This window comes from Schistocerca serialis, chromosome 4, assembly GCF_023864345.2.
Source record: "Schistocerca serialis cubense isolate TAMUIC-IGC-003099 chromosome 4, iqSchSeri2.2, whole genome shotgun sequence".
In the NCBI taxonomy this organism is placed as follows: domain Eukaryota; kingdom Metazoa; phylum Arthropoda; class Insecta; order Orthoptera; family Acrididae; genus Schistocerca; species Schistocerca serialis.
Genome location: NC_064641.1, coordinates 481,405,351 through 481,430,313, shown reverse-complemented (window position 1 = coordinate 481,430,313; position 24,963 = coordinate 481,405,351). Strand labels below are relative to the sequence as shown.

Sequence of the window (24,963 nt, the reverse complement as noted above, 5' to 3'; positions counted from 1 at the left end):
TGATGACAAAACTTGTTCTGAACGCCTATCAGCAACCCAAATTGATGAAAATATTGAAAAAATTCGAGAGCTTGTGCACACAGACTGTCAACAGACAATTGATCAACTGTCAGAGATTAGTGGGTTATCTTGGAGCTCAGTTCAGCGAATTTGTGGCAGACAGGAGACCGCTTCTTCCACCATGACAACCCTCCTGCACACACTACCATCTCTGTTAGGCAGTTTTTGGCTAAAAGTGACATGGTTCCACTGCCCCATGCACCATACTTGCCCAACCTGGCTCTGTGCGACTTTTTCTTATTTCCATGCATGAAAAGGGGCATGACAGGACATCAATTGGAAAACATTGGAGCAGTCAAGGAAAAAGTGAGGGAGGAGCTGTCAGCCAATTCTAAAGATAATTACAAAAAAAATGTTCTGAACAGTATAAGCACGGGTGGGACAATTGTATTAGTTGTAATGGAGAGCATTTTGAAGAGGATGAGATTGATTTGTAAACAATTTGAAAATACAGTATACAGCATTTTTAAAAATTCCCTCTTTTTTTGTTACACCCTTGAATAGTATACTGGGGCAATTTTTCAAAAGGACAATTCTTGTCTACACATCACATGGGTCTGTATAAACTGGTTGTGTGGTCATGGGATACTCCTGTGGCTAGCAGGATCCCCACATCTGTCCCCAATAGAACAAGTGTGTGATCAGCTCAGATGGCAACTCTTTCCCAGAGCCAGTATGCCAGATGTCCAGCACCAGTGACAAAAGCTGTGACCCAGTTTGTCTCAGGAGAAGGTACAATGGCTTTATGACATCCTTCCTATCTGAATCAGTGCATGCATCCAGGCCATAGGAGAGCAACATCATACTAAGTGGGCTTAACTACCAAATTCTTTGTAAATTTGTCTCTATTTAGTAATCACTGAAATAACACCACACACTCACACATGAAGTTTCATTTCGTTTCTTCCTTCTCTGTTGGGTGTTTCAATTTTTTGTTGCGCAGTTTATAAAGCTTCCAAATCATGAAACAGAATACTGTTAAATATAGTGTTAATTAAATCTTCTAATTGGAAGTCAACATCGGGAAAGGCATCGAGACTAAAAATGTCAGTAGCTACTGGTGAAGACAGTACACAAAATTCAAATGGTCTGCATATGTGTTTACTGATAATATTGACTGTAATGGAGGTAAGACATTCACAGAAATGGTTCTAACCCTTAATATAGGATGAGAATCTACAGTGCATTAGTTTTTTATGCATTCTGAGAAGGCTTTGAATATAGGCTAATACGTGGCCCCAGTGGTAGAATTGATGGAAACTGGCCGAAAGGCAGTTGGTGGGGTGGGATTGGGGGGATTGGGGAGGGGGGGGGGGGGAGAGTTGGGGGGAGGTGGGAGATAGTGTTTAACACTCACAACTATGTTGCTCTGTAGTTGTATTCCTGTTTACACAGTAAAGCATCTGATGAGGACAGTTGTGCCAGTACTAAGATATCATCCATTATACAACAAGCAAATCACAAACTAATCAGCAAGAATTTTCTATGAGGTTTACTACCATGCACAATATTCATATGGGCACCTGCCAGACATCTTCAGGTGAGTCCGCAAAGACAGACATCAGCTATCCCCATTGCACAATTTATCAGTGCACTGTATGCATTTCACATGTGTGCCATGATCACAATTACAAGACCAATGTCACTGTCAGCAGGCAGCGCCCTTGATGACAGAAACACAAAATTAGCTGTACAGGGGATTGCCTCTTGCCATACCCCTCCATGTTCTTTGTTGCTTCTAGTGGGAGAAAATAAATAAATAATTGGATTCCAGGTATTACTGGATTGATAGCTATTGTCCCAGTTAACAGTTACCTCCACAAACATTTTAGCAATGGAAACCCAACAAGAATTAGCAGCAGCAAAAAATATTGTTTTGTTGTATTCCACTGTATGCCCAGTGAATATACATGGCTCAGCAATGGCACACTTTATGGGTAGCAAAAGACAAATGCATCATTTATGTTCTGTGCAATGTTCTTCCGGGGAACATGTGGTCTGATTTACCATATTGGCAAGTTATTTTTTTAACTCTTCCAGGACTTCATGTGTAAGGTCTTGTGTGGCTTCTAGCATGAGACACAGTTAACAACTAGCATGAGACACAGTTAACAAGCTCTCCTCTGAAGAATGATTCACTGTTCTCTCATTCGACAGTTTTACAAAAAACTTTTGAAAAGATCAGAAGGAGTGAAATGAGGTTATAATAAGAGGCAGTTGGTTTATCTTCAGTTTTATAAATGTGCATTACTACAGCATGTTTAAGTTTGTGGTTGACTGATTACAAACTTAGCTCAAGCATATTCCGCTAGAAACACCAACATAGCCATCAGAATTGCTACTTATTAATGAAGTGATGGATTTCGTACTCTACTTAGGACTTGTATTTTCAAACAGGAATGTTTATTGGTCTTGTTTGTTAGTGGCTGCAATATCTGCTGCCACTGTGAGGAGGTAATAATTGAATTTGGTTACTAATGATCTCAGTGTATCCTTATTTATACCACATCTACTTTTTAGGGCCTGAGTTTCATTTGCATTACTATTTTTGTTTAGTAGTATCATCCTTTGATTTGGGTAGAGGTCTGCCTTCATAACACAAGACATTTTAATTCCAGGACCCACCCATTCTTCGTCCTTGCTTCTATTCAGTTTTACCTTAAAGACGACTCAAAATGCTATAGATATGCTAAGAAAGTTACATTTTCTCTCTAGCCTACTACAATTTCTTACAAATCTCTTCTCAGAATTTTTGTCCTAACTTATTTCTAGACTGTGCAGTCAAATTTTTGTTTATAATTCTATGATACATATATTTCTTTGAAGATCTGAACATAATTGGTCAGCATATTTTACTGTCAACATTTGAGCATTAATAGATAATCAGTGACTGCTGCTTTTACACACAAATCACTGAAGATAGTTGGGTGTAAGAACAAATTACCAATATTGTTTTTGGTATAGATGCCACAATCCTCAAAGGCAATTCTACTGTGGCGAATAATCCAAAGCAAGACTGAATACCAAAAATTCAAGGTGTCCTTGATCAGTACTGTTTGACGGAAAATCAGCATTAAAATCTTGACAAACAATTAATTCCATATAAACCTACTTAAAATTGTTAAAAGTGTCTCTGTGTGTTTTGTGAAGCCTAAGATCCTTTCTGCTCATTGTCTTAAACTGTCAGCACTGCTAGCTTGTGTAGTATAGCTCACTATTGTCAAATAGCATTCAGTGAATTATTGAACACAATTTTATTAACATGAAGGCCCTGGGAGTTAACTGCATTTTTAAAAATAAAGTAGCTTGTTCCCTCTTTCCACTTGTTGCCTCTAAAGTAATACAATATTAGACTGCTTCCATCAAAATACATCTGTTCCTTTTAAGTAATTTCCCTGTGGTGTTCAGGTTAGCACACAACAGCTTCTGACATTGGATCTGCCCTTTCATTTCCTCTATGAATATCCAAAATTAAGTGTTGACAGACAATACATCTCCAGTTCAGTGCATATATATTAATTAATAATCTTTTTCAGTACTTGAAGAATCTTTAGATGCATTTCATTGGCAGACTGTAAACTGTCAGTAGCCGCCATATTTCCATGTCAAACAATGGGCACAGTATTCATATAGATGTTGAGCTCAATATTTGTTATCCTGTAGTTTTCCAAATAGAAATTATTGTCAGATGAACAGAGGCGTACACATTTACTGTTCATAGAACATAAATAATTTTTTTATTGACCTGATTTGGTTGCCAAGTGCACAGAAGGAACTCATCAATCTGGTACAAAAATTATTAATAAAATATGTAGATGTATGAGTCAAGATTTGGAGATTGTAGTTCTCTACCTTAGCATGAAAAATTTGGAATGCTTATTTTAAATGGGCTTTCCTTCTTGTAGAATGTAAATATCTCATCCTCAGTAATCAGTTACTCATGTGTCTATAATGTATTCATTAGTGGATCAGCAACAGTTGAAAAATGTAAACTGAAAACCTGCAACTTTTTTCAGGACACCAGTAGTTATTTTTCTCCGATTGTATGAGATGTTCAATTATAACCATTTAAATCACAAGTAGAATGTAGCAGATGATTATTCCATACAAGTAATTGTTAATAACTAAACTACTGAAGGTATGGATTTACATTTCTGTTCCTTTCACCTCCCTGAAATTTTTCTTTTGAGAGAAGTTACACAAAATATGATGAGTGGCTGTGCTATATTTTATTCAGGTGTACATCAAGTAAAAGTGTAAACATCATTTGATATTGTTGGCTGGTGTGTAGTGTATGGGTTCAGCCAACTAAATAAAAAGGCACTCATGAGACACCATGGCCCACATTAGGGGGTACTTGCAATGCATCAAGAAGTGCCCTCAACTACAGCACATTGCCAGTATATAAGGATAGGCATCGAGTATGCAAGCACACTTTGGATCATCAAGCAGCTAATAACATTGCCTGAACTGAACAAGGAAAACTGTCATTGTATGTTGACTTGAATACATTTCTGATTGCTACATTGGAGGACTTTGCTGTTATATATAATGGCTTTGGGCCCTTGGATATTCTGGTTAATCTCTCTTGTTCTGTTTTGCATGCTAGTGGTCTTTGACTTGGCATAAGCAGTTTATGAATTATTTCAGTTGTTTTACTTTGACTGTGTTGAATGAAGCAGTGTATTCATCAAATACCAGCACATTGTATTGGTTCCACCTGCTTTTTTTTCTTTGTTTGTTGCCCCCCAATGTTGTACTGCATTCCTAAATCAGCTGAAAAATGGAGTTCGTAATTTAGACACTGATTACTGTAAATAATGTAGCTGACAGATGCTCAGTTGTGTTTCACTGTCTATTACTTTCACTTCTTTAAAACTGAGGGTCAACCTTCTCTATTATGAAAATACAGACTATATCCATGTATACTAATGGTAAATAGTTAAAAGTAACAAAACAAATTTAAGGAGGCAGATGGAAAAACAAGAGGGGAATTAAAATTATCCCAGCTTGCTTCATCACATCATGGCTACCAACTCTAAAATCCTACCATAGGGACTAATAAGCTTAACCTACCCCATTGATGGACAGACCACCATCAACAGTATTTTATGTTCTCATTTCATGAGACACATTTCAAAGCGTTGGAACTTAATCCAGGATATTGTTGCAAAATCTGGTAACCATGAGCATTATGCTACCAAATCTACCCTCCCTTTCTAGCAAAATATTATTGGTGAAAATTCATTATTCTCTTTGTTTTCTCCAGTAATCTTTCAGTTGTTCACTGTGTTTTTTTCCATCCTGTCTTCTGACTATGTCAGACCAATTTTTTTTTTTTTAATTCTCCTATCTTGAATTCCTTCCATATTCAATATGCTTTCCCAAGCACTTCTCTGTCATTTGTTTTCTCAGCTTTTATATGATTTTTTTCTATATATTCTTTTATTTTGTGAATACAATTTGTTGACTTCTTATCCCTCAAATATTTGAAGATCTTTTTGGTTAATCTACTGCCTTGCATTTCATACAAATATCTTTTAGATACCAGCCTTCTTTTTCACATTACTTCTGAGATGTTGATTTAATTTCATTTTCATATCATTTATTTGGTCCTTCTTGATTCATCACATACCTAAATAGTATATTGAATATAGGACAAGTCAGACAGGTATTTTTCATTGTAAAAGTTTTTAGTTGTGCCATATGTCCTTCCCATTTCGTGTATCCTTTCCTCTATAACAACTGTTTCCAAAACATTTTCTTGGATTATCTCTCCAAGATATTTAAACTCTTTTACATATTTAATTTGGCAGATATCTGTTTTCAGAAATTAAGGTGCATCTTCAAAATTTGTAAAAGTCTTGTTTTTATACTGCAGAAATTCTTAAGCTGGCCTTCCTGGCTGTTACAGCAGATAGTATAACAAAATCATATGCAAATGTAAGAAATTTTATTCCAAAATTATTGTTATCTCTTTCCAAAATTATTGTGGGAGTGTCAAGGGATGAAGTGGAGAGAGGGTAGGCAGCTAGGTGCAGTCGGGAGGTTAGGTGGAGGGTGGAGGAGGAGGGAGGAGTAGTGAAAAAGGAGAGAAGTAAAAGGACTAACAGTGCGTTGGTGGATTAGAAGGCTGTGTGTAGTGCTGGAATGGGAATAGGGATGGGGCTAGATGGGGAAGGACCATAACTAATGAAGGTTAAGGTCAGGAGGGTTATGAGAATCTAGGATATATTTGCAGGGAGACTACCTGCCTGCACAGTTCATAAAAGCTGGTGTTGGTGGGAAGGATCCAGATGGCACAGACTGTGAAGCAGTGACTGAAATGAGGAATGTCATTTTGGGCAGCATGCTCAGCAGCAGTGTGGTCCAGCTGTTCCTTGGCCACAGTTTGTAGGTGGCCATTCATGCAGACTGAAAGCCTGTTGGTTGTCATGCCCATGTAAAACGTAGCACAGTGGTTGCAACTTAGCTTGTAAATCATGTGGCTGGTTTCATAGATAGCCCTCCCTTTGATGGGATAGGTGATGTCTGTTACCAGACTGAAGTAGGTGGTGGTGGGAGTATGCATCAGAGAGGTCTTGCACCCAGGTCTATTATAGGGATATGAGCCATAAGGCAAAGGGGTTGGGAGGAGGGATTGTGTAGAGATGGACAAGCACATTGTGTAAGTTTGATGGGTGGTGGAATACCACTATGGAAGGGTGGAAAGGATAGTGAGTAGGACATTTCTCATTCCAGGACATGATGAGAGATAACTGAAACCCTGGTGGAGAATGTAATTCAGCTGCTCCAGTCCTGGGTGGTACTGAGTCACAAGGGGAATGCTCCTCTGTGGCCAGATGGTGGGAATTGGGAATCGGTGGGTGACAAAAGATATGGTGCAGAAGACATGTTTTTGTACAATGCTAGATAGCAATTACAGTCTATGAAGGCCTCAGTGAGACCCTCAGTATATTTTGCAAGGGCTGTTCATAACTACAGATGTGACAGCATGGATGATTAGGCCATGTGGAAGGGACTTCTTGGTATGGAATGGGTGGCAGCTGTCAAAGTGGAGGTATACTGCTAGTTGGTGGTTTGATATGGACAGAGGTACTAGTGTAGCCATCTTTGAGGTGGAGGTCAACATTGAGGAAGGTGGCCTGTTGGACTGAATAGAACCAGGTGAAGCAAATGGAGGAGAAGGTTTTGAGGTTCTGGAGGAATGTGGAGAAGGTGTCCTCACTCTCGATCTAGATCACAAAGATGTCATCAGTGAATCTGAACCAGGTGAGGGATTTGGGATTCTGGGTGTTTAGGAAGGATTCCTCTAGATAGCCCACAAATAGGTAGGCATAGGATGTGCCCATAACCATACCCTGGGTTTTTGTAGGTAATGCCTTCAAAGAAGAAGTAATTGTGGATGAGGATATAGTTGGTCATGGCAACTAGGAAGGAGGTTGTAGATTTGGAATTCATTGGGTGTTGGGAAGGGTAGTGTTCCATAGTGGTAAGGCCATGGGCATTAGGGATGTTAGTGCATAGGGAGGTGGCATCAGTAGTGATGAGCAGGGCACCATGTGGTAAAGGAACAGGAACTGTGGAGAGTAAGTGGAGGAAATGGTCAGTATCTTTTATATAGGAGGGTAATGTGACGGTAATGGACTAAAGGTGTTGCTCTATGAGAGCAGAGATTCTCTCAGTGGGGGCACAATAACTGGCCACAATGGGACTTCATGGGTGGTTGCACTTATGGACTTTAGGAAGCATCTAGAAGGTTGGAGTGTGGAAAGTGGTAGGGGTGAGGAGAGTGATGGACTCAGGGGAGAGGTTCTGGGATGAGGCTAAGGATTTGAGGAGAGACTGGACATCTTGCTGGAATGGGGTCACTGTGGAAGGGTGTGGATGAATCTGACAGATGCTAGTGCCCTTCTACCAGGTAATCATTAGGGTCCAAAACAACAGTGGTGGAGCCTTTGTCAGCAGGTGGGATTATAAGGTTGGGATCAAGTTTTTGGTTGTGGATTGCAATTCTTTCCATGGATGTAAGGTTCTTATTTTTTTCTTTGGTCTCATTGTGTCTTCACACCAATTTCAGTTGGTTTTTGCCTTCCAATATCAACCTACTCCCTCAGATTTCATCTTGTTTTGCCTTACTTCATCCATATCATTACTTTCATGTTTTTTCCCACGTTTTTGGGTGTATTTCTACGAATTTTTTCGGCCACAGTTCTACATTATTTATATATTTTTACGCGTTTTTATTCACCACCATGGAACCTTGCTCCTTCCATCCATGTCAGGGTACAATTTTTTTTCTTGTTTTCACAGCAGGACCCATTTGGTTGTCATCCTTTGCACACTTACAGCATAGAGGTACATTGACGTTTTGTTGGAAAGTCATCCTGAATTTACATTTCAGCAACAAAATGCCCACCTGCACATAACCAGAGTTTCTTCTGCTTGTCTTTGTGCTCGCCAAATCCTACCTTGGCCAGCAACATCACTGGACCTTTCTCCAATTGAAAATGTTTGGAGCATTATGGGCAGAGCTCTCCAACCAGCTTGGGATTTTGATGATCTAACATGCCAGTTGGACAGAATTTGGCATGATATCCCCCAGTAGGACACCCAACAACACTGTCAATTAATACCAAGTTGAATAGCTGCTTGCATAAGGGCCAAAAGTGAACTAACACATTATTTTCTTGCTCAGCTTGTGAAACTGTTTATCTTGAATAAAAAATATAATTTTTGTGAAACTGTATTTATTTGTCTGTACATGTGCATCACTACCAATTTCTGTTCCTTCCTTTTGGATAATTCCTTCATGGTGCATCATTTTTGAGTGTTTATCATAGATTTAAGCTGGAGTGAGCTATACTTCTTTTTAATTGTTGTGCAGCATACAGATTGTTTCTTTGCTTTGCATTCAGGGGATAGATGCTGCTGGATTTCAAAGTCTCTTTATTTTTCATGAAATTGCCTTCAAATTCCAGCAGTACTCAAAATCACAGTTCTAAATTATTTGCTACAGAAACAACAGTTATATAATTGTAGGACTCAAATTAAGACTCATTGAATATATTAGCCAAGAAAATAATTGTTTCATTAAATTTAATGTAGAAATTTTCTTCCTCAGTTGTTTTGAATTATCAGTTTACTAAATTTTGTATTAAAAATATGTGTTTGCAGCAATTTGATTTATACAAAACATGTCAGTACTCATTTATGAACCAAACTGTGTATCCAAATTTTTATAAAGTTGTAAATGTTAACTGTAAATACATTTTCTCAGTCATGTAAATACTGTTACAAGAAATTATCATGTCCTCTGTTATATATAGATGGGTACCTAAGCCTACAAAGCATGGAAGATTTGTTTTTGTACAAGGTCGTGAAGATAATTACGGTCAGTGAAGGCTTCAGTGAGACATAGTTAATTATTAATTATCCTCCCAACCTTGTACAAAAACAAATCTCCCGTGTGTTATCTTTCCAGTCCCCCGCCACCTCCCAAAGTCCCACTGTCCAGCTCAGTATCACCCAGGACTGGAACAAATGAATTACATTCTCCGCAAGGGTTTAGATTATCTCTTGTCAGGCCCTGAAATAAGAAATGTCCTTCTCACTATCCTTCCCACCCCTCCCATCCGCCATCCTCTGAATCTGCACAATATACTCGTCCATCCTCCCTGTAATAGACCTAGATGCAAGATCTGTCCCGTACATCCTCCCACCACCACCAACTCCAATCCTGTCACTAACATCACCTATCCCATCAAAGGTAGGACTACCTGTGAAACCAGTCATGTGGTCTACAAGCTAAGCTGCAATTACAGTGCAGCATTCTATGTAGGCATGACAACCCACAAGCCGTCTGTCCACATGAATGGCCACCGATAAACTTTGGTCAAGAAACAACTGGACCATCCTGTTGCTGAAAACACTGCCAAACATGATATCCTTCATTTAAATGACTGCTTCACAGTCTGTGCCATATGGATGCTTCCCACCAACACCAGCTTTTCTGAATTGCGCAGGTGGGAATTATCCCTGCAATACATTCTACATTCTCATAACCCTGCTGGCCACAACCGCCATTAGTCACTGTCCTCATCCATCCAGTCACTTCCCTGTTCACATTCCAGCACTACACATCCATCATTCCACCACCACACCAGTCTTTCTATTTCCCCCCTTTTCCACTTCTCCTCCCCCCCCCCCCTCCCCCCACTCTGCCCCCACCTCTCATCATCTCTCCCCTGCCCTCCATCTAACCTGCCGCACTTCACTGTCAGCCACCCCCACCACACTATCTCTCCCCCTCCCCACCCCAGCCTCCTCTTTACCCCAACTCAGTTGCCAATCCCATCATGCACTGGTGCTGCTGTTTGCAGTGTGGTTTCAGTTGCCTGGGTCTGCATTCGCGTGTGTGAGTTGCATTTGCATATGTGTGTGTGTGTGTGTGTGTGTGTGTGTGTGTGTGTGTGTGTGTGTGTGTGTGTGTGTATCTATTGTTGATGAAGGCCTAAGGCCTTTATGACCAAAAGCTTTAATCGTGACAGTCATTTTGTTGGCCTATCTGCGACTCAGCATCTCTGCTATATGGTGAGTAGCGACTTCCCTTTTCTTAATATTGTCACTTGAAAATGGTGTTACAAACCAGAACTCAACTATTATCATTATCTACATTCAGAGTGACCACGATACATTACTTTGCTAAGTTAACATTTGCACCTTTCAGTTTCTTTACTACAAACCTGATATTTGAGAAGACAGTTCCTTGTGCTATAGTTTGCTAGATCAGTAACAAAGGGGAAAAATAGGACATAATGACTGTGTATGGATTATGAAAAATAACTGAATTTTTATTAATTTTTAACAGGTTGGAAAATTTTAGTATATTACCAACAGTGTCCTTATCTGGAGGTAGGAAAAGATTTCTGGCCTTCAGCAAAACAACAGTTAGGCGTTCGGCAGATGGAAGGTAACTGAGCGACAGCAGAACTTCTTGTAATTCTTCAGGAGGCTGAAATGATATTGCATTCATAACTAACTATACAACTGATGCACAAGTTATTAAAATGCTGGTATTTCCAGAAGAAATGTGTGTACAAGCCCATGTATTCCTGCTTAGTATTAAAAGTAATACAGAAAAATGGTAACCTTCTCAGTTCCTTATAGAAAATTATTTTTGATATTAACTTCCTTTCTTTCAGCAATCTAAATATAACTGCAAGTAAAGTTATACTGTTTTGATAATTGTAGCATTTATTAATAGCTAAATTGTGTTTTAAACACTAAACACACTTATTATAGATATTTATAAGCATTATATTATATATTAAATACACAAGGAATGTCCACTTGTTGGGTGACATATTCCAAACAGTTGAATTGTGTTAAATGTTCTGATTCAAAAGATATCACAAAAAGCTTGAGTTACTGGTAACACAGGGCTTCATCAGCTGTAGCACTTATATTTGACAATGATCTAAAGCAGGGTTATGTTGAAAAATTACCATCATTGTAGTTCACCAGGTGGCTAACTCGTGTGGTTGGTGGTCTCATGGCATAATTACTGCTACTTGTGGCAGAGCCACTAAACCAGTGATGCCCATGGCCTCTGCCGACAATGTGTCGTCATCCATTGATATCAAAGATGTAAATGTATAGATGCCATGATTGGACACTCACCTGCCTTGAGATGACTGGGTGTTTGTGCTGTCCTCATCATTTCATCATCATTCATAAAAGTGGTGAGATTGGACTGAGCAAAGGTTGGAAATTTGTATGGGCACTGATAACTGCATAGTTGAGTGCCCCAGAAACCAAATATCATCATCATCATCATCATCATCATCATCATGACTGGACACATGTTCAGTAGGCCTTATTATTTTGGAGCAATGAATGACAGGACACAATTATTTGGTTTTCTACAAAATATGTTGGTTCAACAACTAGGGGACATTTCACTGGTCACACGTCATGCAAGGTACTTCCACTGTAGCGGATCTCCTTTATATTCCACCTCAAGTGTGAGGCCAACATCTATTTCACTCCTTCTTTGACTGTTGATAGCTCTTGGTAGTTGTGTTATCTGGCCACAAAGATCTTCAGATCTAACACCATTATATTTTTGCTTATAGTGTTAATTAAGGAACAAGAAACAGAAGAAAATTTGGGAATATTCCCAAGTGTTAATCTCAGGAACTATTCAAATAGAGACAAAGCTTTATGAACATTTTACTTTGCCTACTGGCACAAGTGTAATCCAAGTTACTGTACCAGTGAAAATTTGAGTACTAGCAATTTCTAATGAGACAGATGTTAACGAACAATGTGGGAACTCTGCTCACCCAAGCATTATTCTTATTGCTACATTATGGCACTACATGAAAACACTAATATTTTTCTCTGTTGTCTTTCTAATAACTGGTCTTCTCCTGTCCTCCCATCTACTTATGTTTTATGTAACTTTTGTATGCTGCTGTCACTACTAGATGAATCTAATTATTCATTTGTTTCTATGTTTATTCCATCAGTGATATTTTTTTCTTTATGTCCTGTTTGAGTAACTTTATGATCACTCTCCACAGTGTCATTTTATACATACTGAAGAATAAGCCAGATGAACTTAATTATATGTGAGTAATTTACTTTCATAGATATTCATTTTTGCATTTCATAATTCTTCAGTTTTCTGATGTTTCTTAGAACTATTTAGCAAATTTTTCATTTTTGCTTAAATGTGTACTTCTTTGATTGGAACTGTTAGATTTGACTTATGTACTACAATTCTGTAACTGGCTCAATGAACTTAATATTTTGTGGCTTTCCCATAAGTTAGTATTATTTCTGAAGCATTTATCTTTGCGCAGAGACAGCCTGTAATCACCTTTTCTGGTTTCTCTTTAATGCTGATCACATCAATTTTAATGTTCATCATTCTTGATATTCAGGTGATTTGTTTGTGGAGAGGGAGTGAAAAACTTGAAGTTTTACTGTGAATGATCTCATATTAAAGTTCAAATGTTGTTATTCATACTTAATATGTCATTTTCCATTGTCTCCTTCACCCTATTAAAAGATCTTTGTTTGTACAGCGCTACTTGTGATTTTCCAGTTGCCAATATTCTTAACCACATACTACTGGTGATTTAATTGCCAATCTGCACACATTCCCTTACACTTTCAAGAGATAATTATTATGTCTTGGAATTCACTACAATTCATTCATTCCCCTGTGCTCTCATTATACATTTCTTGTTTGTTACTTATTAATAATATTAGCACCATAAAGGAATCATTAGAGGGAATGGAATTTAGTCTGGATGTAACCTATAGTGATACAAAGAAATGATTACATTACAAATCAATAAAACAAAATTAAACAGTATTTGGTGAAGGTTCCACATGTTGCAATAAGAGAGAGCCTTTTGTAAATAAGCATCTGGGAAATAAGTAGTATGTTTTATGCAGAAAATAAATTTTGACTATCTCTTGCAACACACAGCCAAGCATTAATTAGTCTGTTGGTATCCTTCAGGAGTGCTCTGAAGATAGGGTACCAGTTTTGGTAGTATGACTTACCTGATATAGTGGTTTCTGTTGACTTGCGTTTCAGAACAGCTGGGCTCACTTATCATATCTAAAGATTCTGTCTACCATTTCATCACACATTTATATAACTATGTGAGACTGTATTCACAATCTGACATATTTCTATGACTGTAATCCAAATCATTATATTTGTGCTCTGTCCTGTGTCCCTATAGAAATTTAGATGGCAGGAGGGGAGCCAGTGAGTAAGCTATTGAGGTATATAACAGTAAAATATGCAGATGATAACAGGAACATAAGTGTAATGTGAAGAGATAGCTGTTGTTCATCTACATCAAGAATATGGTGAATAACATTATAATTTTCTCACCAGCATTTTTCAAATAAGCTTTTGTAACTGTTCATGTTCTAACTATGTATTACTTCCAGGTAGCTAATATACACCATCAGAAAAAAATTAATACACACTTTTAGAGGTTTTCAATTGTAAAGTGTTATTTTTCCTCAACAGAAATAGTTGATACCAAAAATATTTTTGACTTTTTAAACAGGCTATGTCAGCTGTTTTTCTAAAAGAATTTCACATGATCTCGTACACAGTGTGGTGTAATTCAAGCTAAAATCTGTAAAAAGAAGTTATTTTATTTTTGTTATTACAGTTGATGTGTACTAGCTTTCAATGTACAGTTGAAATTATTTTCTTTTAGGAACATTTGAAATTATGAAATACACTCCTGGAAATGGAAAAAAGAACACATTGACACCGGTGTGTCAGACCCACCATACTTGCTCCGGACACTGCGAGAGGGCTGTACAAGCAATGATCACACGCACGGCACAGCGGACACACCAGGAACCGCGGTGTTGGCCGTCGAATGGCGCTAGCTGCGCAGCATTTGTGCACCGCCGCCGTCAGTGTTAGCCAGTTTGCCGTGGCATACGGAGCTCCATCGCAGTCTTTAACACTGGTAGCATGCCGCGACAGTGTGGACGTGAACCGTATGTGCAGTTGACAGACTTTGAGCGAGGGCGTATAGTGGGCATGCGGGAGGCTGGGTGGACATACCGCCGAATCGCTCAACACGTGGGGCGTGAGGTCTCCACAGTACATCGATGTTGTCGCCAGTGGTCGGCGGAAGGTGCACGTGCCCGTCGACCTGGGACCGGACCGCAGCGACGCACGGATGCACGCCAAGACCGTAGGATCCTACGCAGTGCCGTAGGGGACCACACCGCCACTTCCCAGCAAATTAGGGACACTGTTGCTCCTGGGGTATCGGCGAGGACCATTCGCAACCGTCTCCATGAAGCTGGGCTACGGTCCCGCACACCGTTAGGCCGTCTTCCACCCACGCCCCAACATCGTGCAGCCCGCCTCCAGTGGTGTCGCGACAGGCATGAATGGAGGGACGAATGGAGACGTGTCGTCTTCAGCGATGAGAGTCGCTTCTGCTTTGGTGCCAATGATGGTCGTATGCGTGTTTGGCGCCGTGCAGGTGAGCGCCACAATCAGGACTGCATACGACCGAGGCACACAGGGCCAACACCCGGCATCATGGTGTGGGGAGCGATCTCCTACACTGGCCGTACACCACTGGTGATCGTCGAGGGGACACTGAGTAGTGCACGGTACATCCAAACCGTCATCGAACCCATCGTTCTACCATTCCTAGACTGGCAAGGGAACTTGCTGTTCCAACAGGACAATGCACGTCCGCATGTATCCCGTGCCACCCAACGTGCTCTAGAAGGTGTAAGTCAACTACCCTGGCCAGCAAAATCTCCGGATCTGTCCCCCATTGAGCATGTTTGGGACTGGATGAAGCGTCGTCTCACGCGGTCTGCACGTCCAGCACGAACGCTGGTCCAACTGAGGCGCCAGGTGGAAATGGCATGGCAAGCCGTTCCACAGGACTACATCCAGCATCTCTACGATCGTCTCCATGGGAGAATAGCAGCCTGCATTGCTGCGAAAGGTGGAAATACACTGTACTAGTGCCGACATTGTGCATGCTCTGTTGCCTGTGTCTATGTGCCTGTGGTTCTGTCAGTGTGATCATGTGATGTATCTGACCCCAGGAATGTGTCAATAAAGTTTCCCCTTCCTGGGACAATGAATTCACGGTGTTCTTATTTCAATTTCCAGGAGTGTATTTGGTACACTTAAAATTTCTATTATTAATTACGCAATTTAGTGCAATTTATTACATTTATTTCTGGATTCATTTATAAAATAATAATAGAAATTAATATAAAAACATTTGTCAAGAAAATTTATAATAATGCAGTGTGGAGGGGTAGTGGGCACCCCTCCGATGTGATTGGATGTGTTTTTATTTTTGGGAATAACATTGTAATTTTAGGCTTTGTTGAAGTGGAAATTGTAAAGACAGTGTGATATAGAAAAATGTGGGAGAATAAAAGTAACATGAAAACAGAAATTACATACTTGCTTACTTAAAAATTTATTATGTCAATTGGAACCATGAGAACCCATATTGTCAAAAATTTCAGCTTCAAGAATCAGATACTAGACCGAAGAACTGGAGCCAACTATAAGAAAAGAAGATAAGTATAAAGTTTATTGTAAATCCTACTCCTCCCAAAGCTTAATAGTTAATTATAAAGACAGAGAAATCAACAAATAATCTGAGGGAAGGATAGATTACACAATTCACTCAAGAGTTATTGCCGCAATGTTACATGTGAAGTACATGAAATGATGATATTTACAGATCAATATCCCAAGTGCTTCTGAGGTACCAGGTATTGACCCATGCTGAAACACTGGAATTAGTATGTGGTGCAGTCTCCACAGGTGGCAATGCAGGCACTTACTCTGGCATCCAGTTGATCATACAGACGGTGAATACTGTGCTGGCATACAGTATGCCATGCCTGGTTAACCTATTAATGTAATTCTGCAAGTGTTGTTAGTTGACAAATCACATGTGTTACTTCTCATCCCATCAAATCCCATACAAGCTCGACCAGATACAAGTCCAGAGATTGTGCTGACCAGGTAAGTTGCTGCACATCTTGCAGAGCATGTTGATATTCATGGGCAGTGCATGGATGAGTATTATCCTGTTGGAACAGCACATCACCTTCTTGTTGCAAGAACAGCAGAAGAATGGGTCTAACAGCATTCTGCACATACCAAGCACTCATTAGCATCCTCTTCCAGAAGCACCAAAGGTTAATAATAGTTGTAGCTTTTCACACCCCAGACCATCCCGGGTGACAGTGTGTCTTGAACAAACGCACTCTACAAGTCAGCCCTCACCAGATCTATGCTGTACATGCAAATGACCATCACTTGCATGCAGGCAGAATCCACTTTCATTGCTGAAGGCGACAGTGCATCATTCCATTTTCCATGTGATCCTCTGACATCACCAGTTGATCCATGTACACACATCAAAAAAAGCTTTGCAGCACCCTCATTCCCAGAACTCCCGAAGATATACGTTGACTGCAGATATTGTATCACAGACACAGTCCCTTTGAGTGTTCAGAGACATCACTAATCCTGCCCAAAGATGTAAACAATGATGCATGAGCAGCGCCTATTAGACAAAGGGGGTCTGACAGCCAATCAGTTACAGTCATTCCACAAGGAAGGAGGTACACAGCTCATGTTGTCTATAGTTCAAACATGCCTAAACAGTCAATACCACAGTTTGATCATGTCTGCATTGTTACTTTGTGCCAGGAAGGGCTCTCAACAAGGAAAGTGTCCAGACGTTTTGAACTGAACCAAAGCGATATTGTTCAGACATGGATGAGATACAGAGAGATAGGAACTGTCAATAATATGCCTCACTCAGACCGCCCAAGGGTTACTACTGAGGTGCATGACCGCTACCTGCAGATTATGGCTCAGAGGAACCATGACAACAATGCCACCATGTTGAATAACGCTTTTTGTGCAGCCACAGGACATCATGTTGACTCAAACTGTGCGCAATGGGCTGCATGATGCGCAACTTCATTCCTGACGCCCATGGCGAGGTCCAGCTTTGCAACCATGCAGCACAGTACAGATGGGCCCAACAACATGCTGAATGGGCCACTTAGGATTGGCATCATGTTCTCTTAGAAAGCTGGTGCTGCAGTGCCATGTTAGGAAGCAGAAAATTCATGTGGTGTGAAATGATTATCAGGAGTTTCAAGTCTGCATTCAGTAGAAGCCGAGGGTTTCAAGAGAAATTGTATCCACTGTGATTGTGACATTAAACTGAAATAGCAGAAAGAATTTGATGTCTACCTGTTTTCTTGTTTGAGACAAAGCTAGCCAGTATAAAAGTGCAGTTGAATGGTGGTTAGAAGAGGTTTTGGCAAACAAAAGCTATTTGTAGAAAATATATGTTTATTAATGCAGTCTCATTTGATCTTTATCTCATAGCAGACTTGGTAGCTCAACTATTGTCTGGAAAGTTTTCCAGCTTTGAATGCCACAGGACTGTGATTTATGCAAGAAAATATGGGATTCTTAGTTACTTTCATGCTGTATGGATCATCTGAACGATAAATTGTAATAATGTGGAATGAATCATTTTACATTCTCATCACAAATTAATTTGTAAATATGGTTACGTGCTGAACATTTATAAGGTTTTCTTTTTTATCATCATCATCATAATCATAATCATTATTATTATTATTATTATTATTATTATTAAATATACAGACCTGAGTTAGTAATTCCTATCCACCACCTTTTACACATTACAACAGTAAAATTGCTTCTACAGAATAAAAACTTTTTCAGTTTGTTTTCAAATTTTTATTTTCATCTGTCAGACATTTTACATCTTTGGGTAACTGATCAAAAATTTCAGTTGCAGTATTGTGATCACCTTTCTGTGCTAAAGACAACTTAAAGTGGAGTTATGAATGTAATTTTTCCCTCTAGTATTGTAATTATGTGCATCATTGTTCCTTTTGAAATGAGTGGATTATTTACAACAAACTTCATGAGGGAATGAATATACAGGGATGCAATAGTCAGAATGCCAAACTCTTTAAAAAGATGTCTACAAGATGATCATGTGAGAGCACCACATATTATTCTTATAGTATGTTTTTTAGCAATGAAGACTTTCTTTCTTAAAGATGAGTTTTCTCAAAACATTATTCCATATGACATCATTGAATGAAAATACACACAATATATCAACTTACTGATTTGTCTCTCTCCAAGATTTGTAATGGTTCTAAGTGCAAATGTGGCTGAACTAAGTTGTTTTAGGAGTTCTAAAATGTGCTTTTTCCAATTTAAATTCTCATCAGTGTGGACACCTAAAATTTCTGAAGTGTCTATCCTATTTATTACTTCCTCTCTCTGTGTTACACTTACCTCTAGATGTGCAGAACTGAATATGTCGTGTCCTTGTAAAACTGAGACCATTCACAGAAAACCGGTAAATGACACTGTTAAGAGCATTTTTTTCATTTCTTATGTTTCTGCAATTATGCTTTGATTAATTACAGCACTAGTGTCATCTGCAAAAAGAACTAATGCTGTTTGTTGTATATTAGATGGAAGATTGTTTGCATATGCCATATTTTATGGACTATAAAACATTATGGCCTATAAGACACGCCTTAATTTTAAGCATTTTTTTTAAATAAAATTTTTACCATTTTTATTATTAGATTGAAGCTACACTAAAAAAATTCTTAGTTGTTAAAACCAAATTGACATTAAAAATCTCTGAAAATTGTCATCTCAACATTCTTCTTCTACTTTGTCTTTGTCTTCTTGTTGTTCTACCTCTTCGTCTTCATCATCATCATCATCATTGTCCTCTTTATTTGTAAGATGGTCTTCACTGCTATTGAGAGCATTGCTTATGCCACACTTCTTGAAAGATTTAACAATAATGTCTTCTGTCACTCTAGACCACAACTGTTTTATCCACTGACACACTTGTTTGATAGTAGAACAACAAAAACAATCATTTTCTGAATCAGTTTTTGAAAACAATCAATTTTTGACTTTTTTATTTTTTTACCTTTCACCTTTACCTTTTTTACCTTCTTTTGTTTGATTGTAGGTCATTGCAATTGTGAAGTAAGTGCTCCCAGAATAACAGCAAGCTCTGTATTTCCCTGTCTCAGTTTCTCTTTCACAGAATTTTTCAAATGACTACTAAACTGATATAGTACAAGAAGAGAACTCCTCTTCAATAAAGCACCTTTCATTCTCTCCCACACTCTGTTAATGCATAATTTCATACCAGCTTTGGCCACAAAACCCTTGTCATGTATGTGAACAACACCACCTGGTAGTATCTCAGAAAGTTTTGGCATTGTTTTGTGCTTGGAAAAAGATTATTGGATTAAGTTTAGTTCCATCAGCACAACATGAAAGGACAACAGTGTAGTTTTTTATATCCACTAGTTTTTATAATCACAATTTTAGCACCTTTCATGGCAACAGTTTTGTCACTTGGCACATCAAATGTCAGACAAGTTTCATCCATATTCGCTATTTAGCTTAGTTCCACACTGGTTTTCTTTTGATGTTGAATAATAAAGCAATGGAGAAATAATATTTTCTTTTCATACTCTTGTGACATTCTTTGAGATATTTTGATTTTGGTTCACATGCTAAGTCCATGACACTTCATAAACTTGTAGCACCAACTACTCCACCCCTAAAGTCTGTTAAGTTCCACTGTAGTGCTAGCTTACATACATGTATTTGAATCATTTTTGTACTAATTCCAATGCCATTTTGTTGGTGTCTTTGAATCTATTTCAATACACCATCTTCTAGTTTTGGTCATTTTGCATTCAGTCCTCTATTTGCACTTTAAGTAATGCTCATTTTTTTTTCAGTTCTTCTTTACTAGCCGACCAATCATGAATGGTTTTTCTTGTTGGTGGAGGGCCAAAATGCTGCTCAGCTGATCTGTTTTGATGTTCATCTGCATATGCCTTTACTTTCAATTTATAACTACTAACAAAAATATTGTACTGTTACTGATAACACAAATCACTTTTATTTCAATTTCAGTGGAACTATAGTCTGCAATATATCATAGGCAAGACAGTGTTCTGGGTTTGTGATGGTGGGGCAGGAGGGAGACATGTGAGTCTCCACAACTCATGTTGGTAGCATTGGTACACTGCTGCTTGTCAGTTGAATCCAATATTACCACATAGAGACAGGTTTCCTGTGGCCTTGAATACATAGCCATTTTTAAGACTGGCTGGTATTTTAAATCAAACACTGGACATTTTTATATTCATTTTGAGTATGAGATGCACCTGAATTTTGGAGACAATTTTTTGAAGAAAAATGTGTGTCTTATAGTCGGTAAAATACTGTATGAGGAACAATAGCTGAACTATGACTGTGCCTTGGGGAACTTCTTATGCAATTTCTCCCCAGTCAGAGGAATCTCCCCTGTTTAACTGGTTGAATTACTAAGTACAGTATCCTGCATTCTTTTGATTATACACTGTTCAGTCACATTAACGTGACCATCTGTCAAAAGCCTGAATAACCATGTTTTGCAGTGTAGACCACTATGAGACGTGCAGGAAGAGAGTCAGTGAGGTTCTGGAAGATACCAACAGGGATGTGGAGCCATGCAACTCCAGTGCTGTGACCAGCTGCCTTAGGTTTCTCAGATGAGGTTCCCTAGTGTGAACAGCCTGATTGAGATTGTATCATGGATTCTTGATTGGGATATTCCCAAGGATAGATGCATACTTACACTGATCCATTGTGCCTTCCAGAATGATGAGATCATGCAGGGAATGCCCTCCAGATTGGACACTTCTGATGACTGTTGCTGGGTGTTTGCTTTCTGATGTTTCATGACACACATGCCAACGACCATCTTTCTGATGGAGCATAAAATGTGATTTGTCTCAAATGGCCCCCTATGGGGGGCCTTGTTGTGTTATTGGTGTACAAATTCCAGTTTTTGTCACCAATGAACAGCAGTCAGCATGGGTCCATGAACCAGTCACCTGCTGCAGAAACCCATTCACAGCAATTATTTGCAGCAACTTTTACTGAACAGTCATTGAGGAAACAATTTTGGTAGCCCCTTGGTTCATCTGGATAGTCAGTTGCTCAACAGTTGTTCATCTATTCTCCTGTATACATCTCCGCAGCTGTCATTCACCCCTGTCATGGTACACCACAGTTGCCTCAGCATGAGTTTTGGATAGCACCATTTTGCTGTGCGTGGTATACTTTAACCCTGGCAGCACACAGACAGACTACAAACTTTGCCATTTCAGAAATGCTCCCACCCTTGGCCTGTAAGCCAGAGATCATGCCTGTTTGGATATCAAGTAAATCACTCTGTTTTCATATCACAACAATGACTACACTTTTTTCCATGTCCTCCCTGACGTGCCTTATATACCATCCACTGCTAGTGCTGCCTCCTGCCAACTGTGAATGGTTTTTCCACATGTCAAAGTGATTGGACCATGTATGTGACATTATCTATTGGTTGGCTATGCCATCAGTTCCATAAAATCTCAGTTTATCTAGGAGGATATTGTGATTCACACAGACAAATGAGTCACAGATAATATAAACTGGTGCTGTTTTGTTATTTAATGGTTGTAAAATTTGGTGAGTGAACAGGTAAATGGGGTTCTCAGGGGAGGAATTCTTCAGAAATCCAGACTGATTTACTGGGGGATATTGTTGTTGCTCAGGTGTGATACTGTTCTAGAACACATCACCTTCTCAAAAAGTTTGGAAAATGATGTCAGCAGTGAAACACATCACTAGTTACTGACATCTCTCCTATCTCCTTTCTTATAGAGGGGTTTAACCATGGCATATTTCAGTCTCTCTCACAGAGTTGTCTTTAGTAACTGTGATTTGGTTATCTCTTAATGATTATGGTGTATAGTATATGATTATATTTTGCAAAACTATGAAAAATCATATAACACAGTGTTCTATTCTAAAATTACTAACCTTTTTGTGCTTGCTGATTTCACCCCACACTTCAACACTAGATGTCACATCTAGATCTTCCATTGACATCCTGACTTCACCTATTACATCATTCCGAGAAAATCTGTCATAGTCAAATACCTGAAACAATTTGTGTTGTCATAAATAATGTGAAAAATATGCCATATTGCTATAACTGTGTAGTAAAAAAAAGGTAAGTGAGTAATTTCAAAAAGGTGCCACATATATTACACTTATATTGTTTTACATTTTATGATCCATTGTCTTGAGATTTTCAAGTAAGAATATTGAGATGATCATAAGATACTCCAACAGTAATACTATCTGAACAGAATAAACACCTCTGTAAAATTGTAATGGACATGACATGTCAACTGCCCAGCTTTTCCTATGGAGGCATTTCAGAAAATTCATGGCCATAACGTTTTACATGGTCACATTAGCTTTGCAAGAAATGTGAGATCCTGAAACCTCACAGAGTTGTCACTTAAGTCACATGACAGAAGTAAATTAAACATTCATCAAACATGGCTGAAATTGATGCAGGCTTTTCTCTCAGCAAAAAATACGAAATATGTTCTTATAGCTCACTCCTTTACCCTCCAAAACATCATTGGCAGCTTGAAATGTAACAATCACAGCTAGAGAGTTTTGTAGAATCTGATTCAAATGTTTACCAATATAAGCGTATTTTATTGTTCTATAGGCTGTTTCTTCAGGAGTTTGACATTTTGTTGCAGATTTGAGTAGGTGGATAAAATTGTTAGATGCTAGTAAGGTTTTGCTTTTCTTTGAAATTATGTTTCGTATTTATGCAGACAAATAATGCTGGCACTAGGTACCCCATTGTTCATTGGTGTAAAAAGAACATTTTTCATATAAGAACATTACTTTTTGAATGTAGTAAACTCTCATGCTTTACTTGATTAAGAAGAACAGATGAAAACATGGAAAGGAGATAGGATGGGAAAGAGGTAGGTAAGAAATAATGACTTCCAGCTGCACAGGGCACTGTGGCAATGCAAAAGGAAGTGTTGAAAATTTGTGCCAGACTGGGACTTGAACCCGGATGTTCCTCCTTGTTTAGAATGACTGCCTTCACCATTTCATCCATGTGGACATGCTTCTGGTCAGACCCAAATTCCCAACTTTTCGCTCTCCACATCGTAGAAACCTCCACTAATTAACCTCCTACTGGTAGATTCATGATTCTCGTAGAAGTTCAGACATTGGTTGCACTTACAGACTGAAACGTTTTTCATCAAACAGCCATCACACTCATATAATTATAGATATGAGTAGGAGATTAGTGGATGGGAGTATTTGCAGTTCAGTGAGTGGGAAGTTGGGAATTTGGGTCTGATGGGAAGCATGTCCACCTGACCGAGGTGGTTAAGGCAACTATTTTAGAGAAACAGAGCATCCAGGTTTAAATCCAGGTCCAGCAAAACTTTTCAGCTATCGCCTTTGCACTGCCGCAATGCACTGTGTGGCTGGAAGTCATTATTTCCTTCCTATATCTTTCCTGTCCTGTTTCCATTGCTTTCATTCCAATTAGTCATGAAGTGAGGAAGCCTATCAGAACTTCCTCAAAGGGCTTGAATGGTTTAACCAATCACTCTGCTGCCATGTTTGATACAGGATAAAAAGGGCTAGAGGTCAGGTAAAAGGAATAGAGCTCGTCCAATCTGAACTGTTGGCCACTGTTGAATATGGTGAGTGGTGATACTTCAGTAGTAAAGGTTGCCCTGGTTCCCAGAGCATAGGAGTTAATGTCACTGACGGCATCTGGACAGCTTATGGGAAATTAGAGAGAGCATCCATCAGAAATAAACACGTAGCTCCAAGCAAAGGCGACATGCATATAGTCCTGTAGCAGATCGGGAATGGGCCATGGAGAGAAAAATTGAATATAGTGCTGGTTCCATACCTTTGGGTTGGCACTGAGGACAATCTGGACTCATATAATGTGCCACTTTTCAGAGTGTCAGGCCCTGATCTGTGAACCTAGAGTCTATCATGGCAAATTTGTCCTGCATGTTCATAATGTTTTCATCAAGCTGGAAACAGTCCCTCTTGCTTATCAAATTTGTGATCAGGACTTATCAGTAGATGCAACAGGGCATGTGCTGATGCATTCAGCAGTGGGCCTCCAGTGCATCATATAATGGTAGGTGCTTATATATAGAGCTCACACCTGTAATCTTTGGACCGTTGTAACTGCTAAGTTTCATTGAGGGTCAAAAAATGGAATTAGTGGTCTGTGGTAAGTGACCAGGAGGAATTTTGTTCCATATAAGAACGAGTGGAATCTCTTGATATTGTAAAAAATAGTCAATACCTCCTTACCTGTTTGGCTTAATTCACCATTGTTTTAACTGTGTGCC

The 24,963-nt window shown here is 39.0% G+C and overlaps 1 protein-coding gene across 1 annotated transcript in view; it reads right to left on the bottom strand.

The window, feature by feature from the left end:
• Window positions 1-24,963, bottom strand: part of LOC126474555 (synaptotagmin-5) — a 258,676-nt gene that overhangs the window by 67,397 nt on the left and 166,316 nt on the right. The window contains exons 5-6 of the mRNA XM_050102030.1: window positions 22,577-22,696; window positions 10,954-11,074 (exon numbers count right to left, since the gene is read on the bottom strand). Coding sequence (XP_049957987.1) covers window positions 10,954-11,074; window positions 22,577-22,696 — 241 coding nt within the window. The remainder of the gene's footprint in view (window positions 1-10,953; window positions 11,075-22,576; window positions 22,697-24,963) is intronic.